Here is a 19,188-nt window from a genome sequence, read left to right on the forward strand (position 1 = left end):
TGATAGAGAATTGGATAAAGAAGATGTGGTACATATACACAATGGAATACTACTCAGCCATAAGAAAAGATGAAACACTGCCATTTGTGACAACATGGATGGACATTGAGAATTCTGTGCTAAGTCAGTCAGAAAAAAAACAACAACTAAGAATCATATGATTTCACTTACATGTAGGATATAAAACTAAAACCTGTGAACACAGACAGCGATGTGGTGGTTGCCAGCGGGGAGGGGACGGGAGAATAGGGGGTGAAAGGGGGCCTGATGTATGGTGATGGAAGATGGTTTGACCATAGGTGGTGGGTACACAGTGCAATATACAAAGCTAGTATCATAGAAAGAGCTAGTATCATACATTTGTACACTTGAAACCTACATGATCCTATTAACCAATGTCACCCCAATACATTTAATTTTTGAAAAAGCCATGGCTGGGTGCAGCTTCTTGATCGACTTGTTTCTCAGTGAAAATGAACAGTGGTGAGTCAGGAGCAGGTGTGGGCTGATGGAGCTCCGCTGCAGCTGCAACCAGTCTTCCTCAAAGAGCTATGTACTTTAAACTCATATCTCTTTAATGATCACCAGAACTCATCACCAGTGCATAGATTTGGACACTAATGCTCAGAAAGGTAAAATATCTGACTCAAAGTCATAATGCTCCTAAATGAAGTTTTCAGGTTGTCATTTCAGTACCATTTTGATTTGTATTATAAGCGACATATTTTAAAACATTAAAAAGGTATTTTAAACACTACCTTTTTGAGAATATCTTTGGTAATTTCAAGTAGAATCTGGTCAGTACTTCCTGAGGATCCTGTCTGTTTGGAGCCTCCCTGCGTGAGAAGCAAGGACTCAAAGAGGACTTTCGTTTGTTGAAGATCTTTGGAGATATCAACATTTTCATGTAATCCAAATATCTCAGGGTGTTGAGTAAATGGAAGTTTCTACCAGAATAGATTAAGCAAGCATCACATTTTCACTGGATACATTCATTCATAAGGTAGACATGTACAGACCAAACTGGATTAAAAATCAACTAAACAAATAATAAAGGAATCAAACTTTTCTAATTTTTAATATTTATTAGAAACAAAACATACTAAAAATTGATTAAAACCATAATACTTACCTAATCCGATACATTTCTAGGGAATATTTTACTACTTGTTCTTTAAAAAAATCACACTTAAATCTAACACTGTTTTCAGCAGTATTAGTTACCTTAATGAATTCAATGTAATCATTATAGGTGCCTTTGGGAGGTGCAAAATAGTTTCCACTAGGAGAAAACTTATAATGAGGGTTTTCGATTATGTGTGGATTATAAAAGTCAGCCAGCATGGTTAAAAGGAGACGTCTGTCCCAATCATCTGTCACTCTTCCTCCATAGTTACATTCCCCAGTCAGGTAAGAGATAGCTTCAAACGGAATTGTGTCATATTCATTTATAAACAACTGAAACAAATGAAAAATAAAAAGAGAAAAACAGTCTTTCACTTCATTTCCATTTTAAGATGGCATTAAATATCTGTCAATCAAACACCTATGAATACACATAGAAGTGGGATTGAAAGAATTATCATAATGGGTTATCTTTGGGTGACCTTTAGGAGGGCCCACGTCACATAAGCCCCCATTACAGCAAAAAAGCAGAAAAGTATTAATATTCTGTGTTTGTCTAGCTGGGCAAGTTCACTTCCTAGCTTTGGTTTTCTTAAAAGTGGGAATAATACTAACTTTACAGGGTTGCTGTGAGAATTAGAATTGATATAAGTAACATGCCTAGTTCAAAGTCTGAGTTAGTAGGGATTCACAGTGGATATTTTTATGTATGTACGTATTTGTTTATTTAGTAGAGATTTACAGTGGATATTGTAATTTATTTATTTATTTATTTATTTGGCAGGGCCTGCTGACCCCCTGAATACCTCACATTGTGAGTCCCAACCTTCCTTACAGCTAAGAGCTAGGCCTGTGCCCTGGGCTTGGATCTTAAGATGCATCCACCCCAGACTGAACTGGGGTTTGTTAAGCAACAAAGTAGGAATAGCAAAAAATCTTTTTTTGATGATATCAGAAAGCTAGCCAGAGTGTGTGTGGCAGGTATGTGAGCTGCAATGTCTAATATTCAGGAAGGGTAGAGGTGCTGCTCCTACCAGAAGTGGTGTGATCCTGGATATGACTCTGGATACCTTGGTTCTCCAGCTGTCTTGGTGATCCTGTAATCTACCCAATATTCTTTCAATAAATTCCTTTTCTATTTAAAGTAGACAGCCTGCTTCTGTTGACTGAGAGCTGAATTGTAGATTTGACAGAGAGGAGAAAAATAGAGGCTAGTGAAGACCTATATAAAGCCAACTCTGTGGAGGCTTTGAAAAAGACAGAACCAGGGTCCTTGATGACAACACTTTTGCTGCATCGACCAACTCCAGAACCTGTCCTTCCTCTGTACTTTTTTTTAATGCGAAATAAGTTTCATTATGGTTTAAGCCAGTTTGTATCAGGTTTTCCATTATTTGTAGCAGAAAAAAAATCCAAATGAAGATAGTGCTTCATTAAACCATAGTTATAATTATTCTTACTATCTACCTATCTATTAGTGATGTTGGGAGAACTGAATAAGTTATTCTAAGTGAAGGGTGTGAAACACAGTTATCCTCCATAAGGGTTAGTTCCTTTCTAATTTTACCTGTAGCTGTTGAATACTGATGCGTAAATCTGATTCATTAAATCCATATGGAATATTCCAACCAAGAGGACCAAATTTCTTTCTCTCTTGTACAAGTGCATGAAAAAAACAAACTCCAAACAGCAATTTCTCCCATGCCTTCAATATAAAAATTATACAACAAGAAAAAAATTCTGATCAGATTTTCAACAATTAAATGAGGAGACTCAGTGATCTTTTTCATTGTAACATTCAGGGATCATATACCACTAAAACCTTATACTTAAAAGAGACATGCTAACTAAAATAATGTTTAATATAAAAGTATTAATTTTAAGACTTAAAATCTCCAGAACTAGACAAATTGCAATAATACTAAAATTTATTAAAATGTAACAATTCTACCACCTACCAAAACATTGGTTAATAATACTTTGGTATTGCTCACAAATATTTACTTCAATACTTAAATATTATCATGTAGACTCACTGGCATATGCTTGAGATTTTAAGTGCAGGAGAATAATTAATTATTTTGATATGAATAAATACCAATATATAGTTTCTGATTTTGTGACTTTCCATTTGGAGATTTAAAAAATATTTTATTCATTTATTTTTATTTTATTTTATTTTTGTCTGTAAATTTTTTTAATTAATTAATTTATTTTTTCAAATACATTTGTCTCTACCTTCCTCCCTCCACTTTCCCTTACCCCCTCCCTCCCTCCCTCCCTCCCTCAACTCTTCCCCTTTGGTTTTGTCCATGAGTCCTTGCTATATGTTCCTTGACTTTCCCCTCCCCTTCCTTTCGCCCCCCCGGTATTCATTTATTTTTAAAGAGAGGGGAAGGGAGGGAGAAACAGAAAGAGAAAAACATTGATGTGACAGAGAAACAAGAAGCTACCTCTTGCACATGACCCAACTGGGGACTGAACCCAGGCATGTGCCCCGCCCAGGAATCAAATCAGTGACCTTTCACTTTGTGGGACAATACGCAACTAACTGAGCCACGCCAGTCATGACCTGAGATCATTTTTGAAACCACTGTTTATTTACTCTGCCTATGGTATCTTCATATGTATGATATGTATGTCACATGGGCCTCTACTAAGCCTATGCTAGTGCACTGGAGGATGGCTTCCCATCCCTTTGAGATCCCCCAAGATAAATTTCAAGTATGCTATACAGCATGTATTTTAAGTTAGATGATCTCAAACATAATTCAAAATGCAGTAAAAACCATCCAGTTATGTTCATGGGATTCAGTAGTAGAAAGTGTTTCTATAATATTAAAATGAAAGTACACCATGGCTTAATTGAATTGCTTTATCCTAGATATGCACATAAATCAAAGCATATACTGGATGAATGCTGTGGTGATACATTTAATAGGGGAAAATCATTTTTCAATGAGAGAAAAAAATAGTTTAGGTATATTTTCTACATAATGGGTTCCACATAATTTTCACATAATGGGTTTCTTAAGGAGGTGATAATTTTCCCACTTTTTTAGCCTGTGCTTGTGATCCAAGAAGGCTCTTGTGGTATCAGAGAAATCTTAGGAACAGAGTACAGAAAGATGCTTACTTAGTATGAGATGCTGTCTGCCTAAGATGAGTCTGAATGCAGAAAGAACTGCTTTCTACAGCTGTGACTGGAATTAGATATGGGCTGAAGAGATGTGTGTGATAAAGGACATCAGAGGAATTTGTCAGTCCTGTTACCTAGATTCTTAAAGAAAAACAAAAACAAAAACTATTAAAGAACCAACATGGTGGAGGAGTAAGTGAAAGCTATATTAACCTCCCTCCCAGGGCCAAACTGGAATTACAACTAAATTAAAGAAAAATCATCCTGAATAACCAACTGAACACTAGCTGGAGAGAAGGCTTATAACTCAGGATAGACAGAAGAAACCACATCACCACAAAAAGACTAGTAGGGAGTGCAAAGGCACAAGAGGATTGGCTGGGCTCCCACGGACAGCAGCTGAAGTTCCACAGGGATATTTCAGCAGCTGGGGATTCCTCCTAAGAAGTGGGGGGTCTAAACCTCAAACTAGCCTCCTCAGCACAGAGAATCAGAACTGGGAAAGGAACCCCACAACATCTAGCTGTAAGAAGCAGTGAGGTTTCTGTCCACCAGGAAAAGATGGCTAGAGATGCAGAGAGCCTCTCAAAAAGCCAATGCACAGAATTTTATTTGCAGCCACTTACCCTAGGCTATAGCAGTGGGAGGGCAGAGTGGATGACAGAGGTGTGAGGAATCTGGGGTTGGTGGCTCTGGGTAGAGAGCATATGGGCCAACTACCAGGATCCCTGTGCTGAGTCATTCCCCATACCACAGAAGCCATCTTTCTAGGGCAGAGCACTCCCCTCCATGTGGGATCAGCCTGAGGGGAAGCACTAGCCACACCGCAGGAATCCCTCTTGCCCCATTCTGTGGAGCTTAAGCTGGGATGCTGAGTACAGTTTAAGGCTAAATCAGTGATTAACCCTAACAGAGAAGACAGATTGCTGGGAGTTCTGAGATTTCGCTGACACTCCACCAGCCTGGTACTGGTAAAAGCCAGCTTAGGGGCTCAGCTTGGTTCTTTCTGTTCATATCCAGGCCCAGCAGAGGAAGCCACAAGCTATGGATCACTGATAGCTCCAAACAGGTTCCCCAAGGCCAGTCACAGGCAGCATCTGACATAGATTTGCATCAATGTCTATACAGATCTACCAAGTCATAGAAAGAAATACAAAGAAGCAGCCAAAATGGGAAGATAAAGAAACTGGGGTAGCAGTACTTATATCCAAAAAAACAGACTTTAAAACCAAGGCTACAGTAAGAGACAAAGAAGGACACTACATAATGATAAAGGGGATGATCTAACAAGAGGATATAACCCTGGTAAACATTTATGCACCCAACATAGGAAGCACTTAAATATGAAAAGCAAATCTTGATGGACATAAAGGGAGATATTGACAGAAATATAGTCAGTTGGGGATTTTAACACCCTATTGAATTCAAAGGATAGATCTTTTGGACATGATAGCAACAGACAGTGGCCTTAAATTACACAATAGATCAAATGGTTTTAATCGATATCTTCAAAGCATTTCACCCCAAACATAATTTTCAAGTGCACATGGAATGTTTTCTAGAATGGATCACATATTAGGGCACAGATAAGTCTCGATAAATTTAAGAAGACTGAAATCATATTAAGCATCTTCTCTGACCTCAATGCTGTGAAACTAGAAATCAATCACAAGAAGAACACTGAAAAACATGCAAAGACATGGAAGCTAAATAACATGTTATTCAACACTGAATGGGTCAACAACAAGATCAAGGAAAAAATGAAAAGATATGTTGAAACAAATGAAAATGAGGACACAACAGTCGAAGACCTGTGGGACACTGGGAAAGCAATCCTAAGGGGGAAATTCATACAATTAGAAGTCTATCTCAAAAAACAAGAAAAAAATCAATAAACAATTTAATGTTACACTTAAAAGAACTTGAAAAATAACCACAAAGCTCTAAGTTAGTAGAAGGAAGGAAATAATAAAGATCAGAGCAGAGATAAACAAAATAGAGTAAAAAAAGAAATGATACAAAAGATCAATGAATCCAAGACCAGGTTCTTTGAAAAGATAAACATGATTGATGAACCTTTAACCAGACCCATCAAGAAAAAAAGAGAGAGGACCTAAAAAATTAATATCAGAAATGAAAGAGGAGAAATAACAATTGACACCAAAATAAAATACAAAGGATCATAAGAAAATATTATGAACCACTGTAAGCCAACAAACTGGACAACTTGGATGAAATGAATAAATTCCTAGAAATGTATAGTCTTCCAAAACTAATTCAGGAGGAATCAGAGAATCTGAATAGACAGACTACACTTAGTTAAATTGAAGCAGTAATAAAAAAAACTCCCAATAAACAAAAGCCCTGGACCAGTTGGCTTCACAGGTGAACTTTACCAAACATTCCGAGAAGAACTAACACTTCTCCTTCTCAAACTATTTCATAAAATTCAAGAGGGAAGGCTCCCATACTCATTTTATGAGGTTAACATTATCCTAATTCCAAAACCAGATAAAGAAACTACAAAGAAAGAAAATTATAGGCCAATTTCCCTGATGAACATAGATGCTAAAATCCTTAACAACACACTAGAAAACCAAATACAGCAATGCATCAAAAAGATCATACACCATGATCAAGTGGAGTTTATTCTGCACATGCAAGGTTGGTACGACATTCCCAAATCAATAAATGTAATTCACCACATAAACAAAATGAAGGAAAAAAAAAACACATGGTCATATCAATGGATGCAGAAAAAGATTTGATAAAATCCAGCACCCACTTATGATCAAAACTGTCAGCAAAGCGGGATTAGAGGCAACATACATAAACATAATAAAAGCCATATATGACAAACCCACTGCCAGCATCATACTCAATGGGCAAAAACTACAAGAGCTCCCCTTAAGATTGGAAACAAGACAGGGATGTCCACTTTCACCTCTCTTATTCAACATAGTACTGGAAGTACTAGCCACAGCTATCAGACAAGATGAAGAAATAAAAGACATCTACGTTGGAAAGGAAGAAGTAAAACTGTCATTATTTGCAGATGACATGATACTGTACATGGAGAACACCAAAGATTCCACCAAGAAACTACTAGAATTTTTTTTAAGTATATTTATATTATATAGTACAACATTTTATTCAGACTAAAAATTAGTTTTTCCCCTTGATTTTTTTAAAATTTATTTACTTTTTAAATACATTTGTCTCTGCCTCCCCCCACCTCTTTCCCTTGCCCCCTCCCTCCCTCCCTCCCTCAGCTCTTCCCCTTTGGTTTTGTCCATGAGTCCTTGCTATATGTTCCTTGACTTTCCCCTTCCCTTCCCTTTCCCTGCCTCCCCCTTCCCTCTTGTCTCTGTTGATTTCTTTTCCTTTCAGTGTTGCTGGTCATATTTTCCTTGCATCTTTGCATTGTTGGTTAGGTTCCGCTTATAGGTGAGATCATATGGTATTTATCTTTCGCCCCCTGGCTTATTTCACTTAGCATGATGCTCTCCAGTTCCATCCATGCTGTCGCGAAATTTAGTAGTTCTTTTTTTCTTTCTGCTGCGTAGTATTCCATTGTGTATATGTACCATAATTTTTTGATCCAATCATCTACTGATGGGCATTTAGGTTGCTTCCAAGACTTGGCTATTGTAAATTGTGCTGCTATGAACATTGGGGTGCATAGGTTCTAGAAACTACTAGAATTGATAAATGAATTAGGCAAAGTAGCAGGATACAAAATTAATATCAGAAATCAGTTGCATTTTTATATGCCAATAATGAACTAACAGAAAGGGAAATTGAGAAAAGAACACATTTGCAATTGTTTCAAAAAGAATAAAATACCTAGTAATAAATCTAACCAAAGATGTAAAAGACCTGTACATGGAAAATTAAAAGACTCTATATAAAGAAATTGAGAAAGATACAAATAACTGGAAGCACATACCATGTTCATAGATAGGAAGAATTAACATCATTCAAACGTCCATGTTACCCAAAGCAATCTATAGATTCAACACAATTTCTACCAAGATTCCAAGGAAGTATTTCACAGAATTAGGACAAATATTTCAAAAATTTATATAAAACCACAAAAGACCCCACATAGCAACAGCGTTCCTGAGAAAGAACAAAGCTGGAAAAATCATGCTACCTAATATCAAACTATATTATAAGTCCACAGTAATCAAAATAGCATTGTACTGGCATAAAAATAGACACATAGATCAATGGAATAGGGAGGCTAGAAATATACCCAAACCTTTATAGTCAGTTAACATTTGACAGAGGAAGCAAGCACATAAAATGAGCCAAAGATAGTCTATTCAATAAACGGTGCTGGGAAAACTGAACAGATATGTGCAAAAAAATTAAACTAGACCACTTTCTTATACCACACACAAGAATAAATTCAAAATGGATTAAAGACTTAAATGTTAGACCCAAAACCATAAAATTTCTAGAAAAGAACACAGGCAGTAAAATCTCAGGCATTGTTCATAGCAATGTCTCATTGGATATATCTCCTCAGGCAAGGGAAACAAAAGAAAAAATAAAAAAATGAGACCACATCAAACTAAAAAGTTTTTGTACAGCAAAGGAAATCATCAACAAAAGAAAGACAACCCACAGAATGGGAGAACATATTTGCCTATCATCTGATAAGAGGTTTATATCCAAAATTTATAAAACTCCAAACTCCAAACAAAAAATAAGCCAATTAAAAATGGGCAATGGACTTGAATAGACACTTCCCAAAGAGGACATAGAGATGGCCAATAGACATATGAAAAGATGCTCAACATCACCAATCACCAGAGAAATGCAAGTTAAAACCATAATGAGATATCACCTCACACTGGTCAGAATGGCTATCATCAATAAATCAACAAACAACAAGCACTGGTGAAGATGTGGAGAAAGGGGAACCCTTGTGTATTGTTGGTAGGAATGTACATTTGTACAACCACTGTGGAAAGTTATATGGAAATACCTCAAAAACTTAAAAACAAATCTGCCCTTTGACCCAGCAATCCTACCTCTGGGAATATATCAAAAGAACCCCCAAACACTAATTCAAAAGAACATAAACACCCCTATGTTCATTTCAGCATTATTTACAATCACCAAGATATGGAAGCAGCCCAAGAGTCCATCAGTAGATGAGTGGATAAAACAGCTATGAGACATTTACACAATGGAATACTACTAGGCCGAAAAAATAAGAAAATTTTACCCTTTGCAACAGCATGGATGGTTCTGGAGAAAATTATGTTAAGTGAAAGAAGCCAGTTAGAGAAAAGCAAATACCATGTGATTTCACTCATATGTGTAATCTAATGTACAAACTGAACTAATAAGCAAAATAGAGACAGACTCATAGAGAGTAGGAAAAAGGACTCATGGACATGGACAACAGTGTGTTGATTGTGGGGTGGGTATAAAGGGAATAAATGGTAACAGAAAAAATACAATAAAAGCAATCTATGTATTCTAAAAACACTCAAATGTTTAAAAATACATATTGTTTTATAAAAAACCTTTTCTGAAGGCAGCATTTCCCTTCCCCCATATGTACTTTTTTCCAACTGATTTCTGAATTACATTTTTCCAGGGTACATTTTGTGACTAACCCACGGGTATAGCAGGCTGATATCATCATGTACCTAAAGATGATATCATCAACCCAGCATCAATGGCGTATGCCTTTTCGTTATTTTTCTATGATGTGGTGCTAGTTTGTGTTGACTCATCCAAATATCTTAGCAAGGCAGTGAAGATTTTCACAGTCTTGAACCTGTATTCCTTCCCATTCTTATTTCCCACCAGTCAAGTAAAAATGAGCTACTTGTTGCTCTTTCAACAGCCTTGTCATAATTCTGTGCCTTTAGGCATACTTCTTGTGTCTACTTCAAATGTCCCTTCCTCCAAGATACTTTCTTCAACAGCCAAGAAGAGTTAACCATACAAAAGTGGGAAGAGGCAGAGTGGCATGGGTACCAAATCTTGCCTCTAATACTTGCAAGCTATAAGACTTCAATGTTTTATTTGATTTGCCCGAGTTTTCATGTTTAAAAAACAAGGTTGTAACAATAATGCCCATATTACAGGGTTATAAGGCTTGTATATTTTAAACTACTTGGAACTTGCTGGTGTTCAATAAATACTTGTTCCCTTTCTCCCCTCCTTTCTTTTCCTTTCTTTGTCCTACCATAGCTCATGATAGAATTGTGGCAATGGTTCCCAAACTAGTTAACGTTTCAATCTCCTTTGTTATTAGTTTATTTATACCAGTTCTTGAGCTCCGCTTTGGACTTAGTGAATCAGAAGCTCCAGGAGTGGGCCACTGACATCTGTAACTTTAACAAGCTCCCCAGGTTTATGGGGTTAATGGTTAAGTTTGTCTTCCTTGCACATATTTCCCTTGACCAGAATGTAAGCTCCATGAAGACAGAGATTTTTAGATATTTATGAATTTCATATGTTTATATGTTCATCTCCATATTACTAGGTCCTAGAAGTGTGCCTAGTAAGTGTTCAAGAAATATTTACTGGATGGATGGATGATAATATAGGAAAATGTCCCTGCCCTTAAGGAAAACACAGCTGAATATAGGAGACAGATATGTAAACTGAGAAATAAATAAGATACTATCATTGCTAGGTAATACAAATGCCCAAGATGTCCATTTACCTGTGACTATAAAGATCATATTTACTTTTAATAGCCAAATGATGATAGCTCAAATTATTACTGGCCCAAAGGTCATAAATTGGCATTATTAAAGGGCATCCCAGCTGTTTCTGGGAGCCTCCAAAGGAGTTTCTTATGTACCTACCAAAAAAAAAAAGCCAGCTACCAAAACCCAAAGGCAGTGACTCTCAAAGTGTGCTTCCAGGACCATCAATATCAGCATCACCTAAGAATGTGTTAAAACTAAATTTTTAAGACCTACCCTAGACCAACTGAGTTAGAAATTCTGGCAGTAGCACCCCACCAGATGAACGTGATGCTCATTGAGAACCAATGTCACAGGGCATCTACACCCTTTTTCTTCTCTTACACTAGCTCCCATTTGTTTTACTATCAGAATAATTTCTTGGCGCATAAAAATGATAATACATGGCAAGAGGGTTATCTTTGAATGTGGTACAAGTCTGAGTGCGTGGGGCGCTTGCACCAAAGTTGCTTGCTCATACTGTAACTCAGGGGAGTGCTGCTTCTTGAACTCTGTGCCATTCTTTATTTTGGCCATCTAAACCCCAAAGCAGCTCTGCTTGTGTTTAGAATCTTTAAATGTTTCCCTTCTCTGCTTCTGGCTCTCTCAGCTCTAATTGCAGGAGCTCAGACCCTGGGTGGGGACAAGACACCACACCTTCTTCATTCAACTAATCTCTCTTCATAGCTAAAACCACCACGTATCTAGTCTGTTTTTCTCCCAGAGTTAGAAGCAAAATCATTACTCAGAATGAGAGCACACAGAAAGTATCATTAAGCAGAAAGAAACTAGCTGGCTTCCAAAGAATTCAATACTTTATCTTCAATATCATTCTTTTTCTAGCTCAAACAGGCAAATATGATAAATATTATTCATGTTTTGGAGGTGAGGGCAGTGGATTTTCTCCTAGTACTGGTGTTTTCTTCGATGTGGGGAAATCTCAATTAATGTAACACTTCTGAATATTCTCCTTCCTGTACTCACTGCAGGAGAGAAGAGTGACCCATCTGATCTGTAAATTTGGGAAAAGTTAACCAAATATGCTTTGCTCAGCTTCTCTCTTTTCTCTCTTAGACATGAGACTTCTGCAGAGAGGAATTTTTCCTCTGTTCCTCAGGGGGGATAAATCTGCTTAATTCTGGGCTCAGTAATATGAATCCCATTTCTACACAGACATAAACTACATCTTCCAACCTCATCTATATCAATAATTAAGGTTATAATTTGGTCCCCATGTATTTATACTTTTTCCTGTTTCTTAACTGGTAAGAATTAGAGCATGGGAAAGGGTACTATTATTGACACTCCTAAATTCCCTGATACCATGTGCAAAACTGTTTATGTGGATACATTGAAAAGCATTATTAATATGTCAAAGCATTATTGCTGTAATTTAAGTTTCATGAAAGCAGGTTATTGAGGGGAGTCTATTTTAATCTCATTGTTTTGTATCTAGTATGTAGGACTGTACCTAACACACTTATTTGTTGAATTAATAAATGATGTGAAAAGAGATAGCTATACTTGGGTCTTAGTCAAAGACTAATGGGCTTTGGTTTACAAACTAAGATACATTCATTTATTCAGCAAATATTCATTTGACTGTCTACTACTTGGGAAACGATACAAACAATTGGAAATACAATTATTGAAAAGATAGGTATAATTTCTGCCTTCTTAGGAAGTGCCTGAAGTTTAACATTATTAACTAAAACATATTCCATATTTTATCATTATATAAACATATTTTAAAAGTTTCAGAGGCTGAATATTACCAGCTCCTTTCCCTGGCATCCATGAAAAAACTGAAGATCAGAAACTGGATCAGTGAGATACGATTGAAGGAGATTTAGCCGAAGTCCCGTGGGAGGTTCATTGGTCATTTTTACTCCATTCTGTAGAATTGTTACTGGGAACTAAGACAAAATAAACAAAGAGCATTACTCAAGATAACCAGCTGGAGTCCTAATAATGCATACATCAGTGGATTAAAAATAAGGACAGGAGAGGACTCCAGAAATGTTTTTAAAAACTCTGCAAGTTAAGCAGTTAAAATTTGATTTAAGATATACAAGGTAACAGACAATTAAATATATCTATGGAACTCCAGAGGAAATAAACATACTTTTGGAGTTGGATAACTTGTGAGCCAAAGCCTAAAGGATGAGTTACAGACTTCAGGGGTAAAATCTTCACATATTTTTTCCAACATGGGCATCCAGGAGACAGCAAGGTGACAATTTTGTAGGCAAACCCAAGTTCCTTCTTCTATTGCTGCTTTAATCATTTTTGTTGCAATTGGTCCTTGTCCCTGTCCCAGTGAAATAGCTTGAAATTTATTTCCAGACATAGCTTTATCATTTGCAAATTTCAGCAGGCCTAAGAGGGCACAAAATATATGGGTTTCCGGCTTACTCTAAAATTATAAAATATGCCTTATGTTTCAGTAATAGGTGTTTAATTGGAAAATTCTAGTGACCTTTTCTTATAAATACCAGATTTACTAACTGATTCACAGTCATATAAAAGTGGACACTAAGCATATTGTTTTATTTATAATTTCTTTAAAGTTGACAGTATATACACTTACTGGCCATGGGATCTGCTCCTGGAGATAGCACAAAAATTAAAGGACTGGTGCAATTTGAATCCAAGTAACTCTTTGTCAAATCAAATGGTGGAGGCTCAACAAACTTTTTCCCTAGTTTGTCAGTTACATAATTTGTTATAGCTGAAGTTATCTGTTAAAGAGAGAAAAGATGTGATCTTTAATTTTTATTTCACATAACCACTTTATTACTGAAAACCAACAGAGTAAAATATGAGTTTAATGGCCAAGAAAAGCACACAGACTCTTATTAAAAGTCTATAAATTGATGAGACAAGACTAACAATCCAAAAGAAAAATTGGCAAAGAAGATAAACAGTTTATAGAAAATGAAATAGAAATGGATTTTACACTTATCAAGAGATGTTCAACCTCATTCAGTATAGCACAGACTGCAAACTGTTCCCCTTTTTGTCTCCTTTTGGTAATAGAACCCCAAGTTTTCCCAACTTTTCTTGCAGCTAGATGTGGTCATGTGACAAAGTTTTGACCAACATGATACAAATAGAAATTATAAGTGGAGCTTCCACATCATATTTTTATAAGAAAGCTGTTTGCCTTCAACATTCTTTTTCTCTTCAACAGATGAGGTGTTCATGAGCCACACTCTAGGAGGTTTCTCTAGCATGAGAGAAGGAACTTGAATCTCTAAAATGATTTCAAGAACAGAGCTGACCTGCTAGTCCATTTCCTCTGGACTGTTTATAAAGGAAGAAATTAATTTCACTTTTATTTAAGCTATGGTATTTTAGGTCTCTTAGTTAGGACATCTTAGTCTATACCCCAAAACTCATAAAATACAAATTATAACTATACTTAGATACTATTTTCACTTAACAGATTGTTATATAAATGGGACAAAGATAGCTCCTGTGTATTCACTCCTAGATTGTTTATTTCTTCCCTGCAGGCTGAAACCTATTAGCTCAAAAGCCCACCAGCACCAAACTCAAAATTTTACATATTCGGTTGTTTTAAACATAGCCCAAATAATCAGATTTTTAGGTACTTAGAGCCTGCCTAAATGTTGGGTTGCACCAAATATTTACTAGTCACAGATAAGATAAACCCCAGGACATTAAGACCCCAAGAGTCTGCTGCCCTTCGGAGCTCTGATCCAGAGACTCCCAGCGGTCAGTGTTGCTAAGCAAGATCACCTACACATTGCATAAGCTCCCTCTCCCTTGGGAGTTTCCTTACTCTTCTCCCTTTGGAGTAGTGAACATCTTCCACCCCACCCCACCATTCCAGGCTTTTTGACAGACTCCTGCTATCTCCCTTCCCAACGTGCAAACCCGTGAAAGCATCAACTAATGACGTTCATGTGTGCTACTGCCACCTCGTGGTCATATCTTTTTCTTTCACCAGTCCCCAAATTCCTCAAACCCTCTGCATGGATTTTCAAAGATCCAAAAGTTTGGCAATATACCGGTGTGGGCAAAAGTATGGGTAAAGTGACATTTTCACCTATGCTGTGGAAGAGTAACCTGGTATAACTTTCATGGCGGGCAATTTGACAATATCTGTATAATTACAATGGGCAAATCCACTGACCCAGAAATTTTATTCTCAGGCCTTTATTCTCAGAGGGCTTTGCACATGTGAGAAATGACTTTTGAATAAGGTTGTTCATTGCAGCATTTTTATAGTAGGTAATATACAAATATTGTAGTGATCCATCAATAGGAACCGGTTAAAGAAATTTTGGTATAATCATACAATGAAATACCATGCAATTGTAAAAAAGAATGAGAAAGCTCTGTATGAACTGATAGGGAAAATAAAAATATGTAAAACAGTGGATGCTACCATTTGTGTTCAGAGTTAATGGAGCCCTGACCAGTGTGGCTCAGTTGGTTGGATGCCATCTTGCAAACCAAAAGGCCAAAAGTTTGGTTCTCAGGGCACATGCCTAGGTTTCAGGTTCGATCCCTGGTCGGAGTCCTGTATGAAAAGCAACCAATTGATGTTTCTCTCTAACATCAATGTTTCTTTTCTTCTCTCTCTTTCTTCTCTCTAAAATCAATAAGCATGTCCTTGGGTGAGAATTAAAATAAACAAATAAAAGGAGAAACTACCTGTATGCATATTAAGGAGCAGATGGCATTAATTGCCTGCGGGGATGGAGACTGGAGGTCCACTTTTCACTGGATTCATATATTCATGTGATTCAAAACAGCATTTCAGATTTGAACCACAGGAATATGTTACCTATAAGTTATATTAAAGTTAATTTTAAAAAGTCTATTCTGCAACATTAGCAGCAGTAAGTAAATACAAAAAAGTATTGGGTATTATCTTCTAAATGTGAAACAACTTTCTAAAATGAAAACTGTAGGAATTCAATGAAAAGAGTAGAGAGAATCAAAGGCATCCGCAGTCCTGGAAGGTCTGTGGAATAGGTGGGAAAGAAGGATGGAGCTTTATATATGAGTCATTTTGTGCAGTTGTGAGCAATTCTGTAGTTTGAAACAGTGGAAGTTTCAAGGAGAACAAAATAAAGGAATGGCAGAATAGAGGTCAGATTAGTCAAGGTAACAAGATTGTCAAGCTGTATTTGTCATTATTCTGTATGTATTAAAAGGCCACTAAAGGTTTTTCAAAAAGGAGTTCACAATGATGAAGAAGCTTTTTATTTTTTAAAATAACTCCTCATGAACAAAGATGAAATTTTTTTTATTTATTTTTATCATTAATGCCATGTACAGTTTTTACATAGCACAATAGATTTTCAAAATATATTTCAAGGAAGGGGAGATTCTGAGGACACAGAGACCTTGCTTCCCATTAGTCTGCACACTGGTCAAAGGTAATGCTCCCTGAGATGATTAACTGTAATCAAGTATGACTGTTTTCTACAGAAAAAGTACCTCGTTCTAGCAGTTTAATATAAGAAAAAGTAATTCGACTTTTCTATAAGATTTTGATCCTTCATATAAGATACTCTAGAGATGAAATTATGGAGTTTTGAGCAGACCTGGAAATGGGCTTTGTGATAGTTAATTTTAAGTGTTAGCTTGGCTAGGACACTGTACCCAGATATTCAGTCAGATACTAGTCTAGATGTTGCTGTGAAGATATTTGAAAGATGTGAGTGGGCCTTGTCCAATCAGTTAAAGGACTTAAGAGAAAAAAGACTGGCTTCCACTGAAGAAGAGGAAAGTCTGCCAGCAGGCTGCCTTTGGATTTGAGCTGTATCATCAACTCTTCCCTGAATCTCTAAGCCTATAGATTTTGGACTAGCCACCTCCACAGTCATGAATCCAATTCCTTCAAATCTGTACCGCTCGCTCACTCTCTCTCCCCCCCCCTTCCCCCCCCCCCCCACACTACTGGTTCTGTTTCTCTGGAGAACCCTGACTAATACAGGCTTTAATGGAATTTCGTTTAATGGAATTTAGTTTGGTTCAATTAAAATCAACTCAATTCACAGACATTTATTGAGCTCCTACCATTTGCCAGACACTACTTTTTAAGTCTTGGAGATATATAGCAAAATAAGACATGGGTCCTGACTTTAAGAAGCTCACAAGCTAGAAGGAAAACCTAACAAATAGATAATTACTATATGTTCCAGTGTGGTAAGTGCTATGATATTTAAGCTCAGGCTCCCAAGCTTAGCAGACAAAGAAATAACCCACATGTGGTATTGAAGGAACATCTCCATTAGCCATCAGGGAGCCATTCAGTGGAATGCAAATAGGCAAGAGTTTCCCAGATGCAGAGATATACATTGCTTAGTTTACTATAAACAAGGGAGGTTACTGGTGATAAAATAAGGAGTAAAGAGTCAAGGGTCTTGACTTTTAAAGTCTTGACCTTCAAGGTCTTGACCTTTGGCCTTCAAGGGTCTTATTTTCTAGTTCAAGAAATGTGTATACACAACTGTAACCTAAGAAAGAATGAGGTAACTTTTAACAATGTATTGGGTTGGCCAAAAAGTTTGCTTAGTTTTTTCCCTAGGATGGCTCCAGTAGTGCTTAGTTGTCTTTAACTTCATTTGAAACAATTTTGTTAGATTGTATTGTGACAGCTGTCATAGCAGTATGAATTTTAAAAAAAACTTATCAAATCTGGTGATTTTTTGCAGCCATTTTAATATTGAAGATAGAAGAAAATATGCAACATTTTTGGCATATGATGCTTTATTTTGTCAAGAAAGGTAAAAACACAACTGAAATGCATAAAAAAATTTGTGCAGTTATAGAGAAAGTGCTGTGACTGACTGAAATTGAGTTGATCAAGTTGAGTTGATTTTAATTGAATTAAATTAAATGTGTCAAAAGTGGTTTGTGAAATTTCTTGGTCCTATTGACATTTTAGCCAAATGATTCTTTACTGTGGGGCTGTCTTATGCTTTGGAAGCTGTTTAGCAACACCCTGGGCCTCTAACCACTAGAAGCCAATAGCGGCAGACAGCCGACATACTCAAAATATCCAAATCAATGAAGTTATTGGTGAAAAAAAAAAATGTGTCTTTTATTTTATGACAAAAACTAGATGGACTTTTTGGCCAACTCACTACAAAGGTCTTTCTGAGTTAGAGTAAGGAGAAATACTCAGAAGTCAAGTAAATACATAGGCCTCCATTTGAACCTACTCAGAGACTGAATGATGCATTAAATAATGCTCCTTGTGAAACTTTACTCAAAACATAAAATGTGAAAGGAAGAAAGACAGACAAAAAGAAAGGAAGAAAAGAAGGGACCATCACCATCACTTTCAACACTTTCATTTTATAAATGGTGTAACTTCTGCTCAGAAAGGTGAAATGACTTAGTTTAAACTATATGTATGAGCATAGTTTTTAATTTTATCTGCTTAAAATTTTTCCTTTGTAACACCATAATTACCCTTCTTGAATATGTGAAAATTGTTATCACTCAATTTATTTTACCTATAGAATGATTTTTGTGCATGTTTCAAATAATAAAATTGTAACATGTATAAAATTTTCTACCATCTTCTGCTTCCAGCCAATATGGAGTTAACAGAGACCAGATTTATCCTTTCACCATAAATTAAAAAATGGGCAAAATTAATGAAACAATCATTTTCAGACATTGGCTATTCAGACAGCAGATGGTACAAGGCTGTGATCCATGAGAAAAAGGAAGCAAATCAGGTATTATGTCCTTGGTTTTCTTCTGAGAGGTACACTTCAGACTGTGGAACAGGGAGAGCACAAGAAAGCAGAGCGATACAGTGTTGTTGAGTTGGGAAGACAGGAATCAGAATTCAAGAACGCTGAAGCTGCTGGAGATTGCAGAGTTCAAATTAGAAGGGAAATTTCCAGAAAAAGAGCTCAGAAATCTTCACAACAGGAACCATGAACATTTACTGAATACTATCGTGTGCATGCGTAAGCCAAGGAAAGAGGGACTGGGGAGCTGTGAACTGGGGACCAGAGGAGCTACCAGAGTTCATGCAAGGCTGGGAATTACTCAAGTTTCTAATAGCCACAGTGGAGGGTCCTTGGTGACCACTTGGGGCATTCAGTAAAGGCCCCAGAAGGGCTATACTTCAGTAGTGGAGCTAAATTATCCACTGAGTAAAGGGTATTCTACACCTGCCCTAACAAATCTTAGAACAAT

General features: G+C 36.7%; 1 protein-coding gene across 1 annotated transcript in view; it reads right to left on the bottom strand.

Annotated features, from left to right (window-relative positions):
* DNAH12 (dynein axonemal heavy chain 12) overlaps positions 1 to 19,188 on the bottom strand; it is a 230,243-nt gene that overhangs the window by 12,084 nt on the left and 198,971 nt on the right. The window contains exons 62-67 of the mRNA XM_054561819.1: positions 13,577 to 13,727; positions 13,112 to 13,365; positions 12,762 to 12,902; positions 2,693 to 2,830; positions 1,225 to 1,458; positions 759 to 947 (exon numbers count right to left, since the gene is read on the bottom strand). Coding sequence (XP_054417794.1) covers positions 759 to 947; positions 1,225 to 1,458; positions 2,693 to 2,830; positions 12,762 to 12,902; positions 13,112 to 13,365; positions 13,577 to 13,727 — 1,107 coding nt within the window. The remainder of the gene's footprint in view (positions 1 to 758; positions 948 to 1,224; positions 1,459 to 2,692; positions 2,831 to 12,761; positions 12,903 to 13,111; positions 13,366 to 13,576; positions 13,728 to 19,188) is intronic.

Source organism: Pteronotus mesoamericanus, unplaced genomic scaffold (assembly GCF_021234165.1).
Source record: "Pteronotus mesoamericanus isolate MK-2021 breed Mesoamerican mustached bat unplaced genomic scaffold, CSHL_Meso_final scaffold_54, whole genome shotgun sequence".
Lineage (NCBI taxonomy): Eukaryota > Metazoa > Chordata > Mammalia > Chiroptera > Mormoopidae > Pteronotus > Pteronotus mesoamericanus.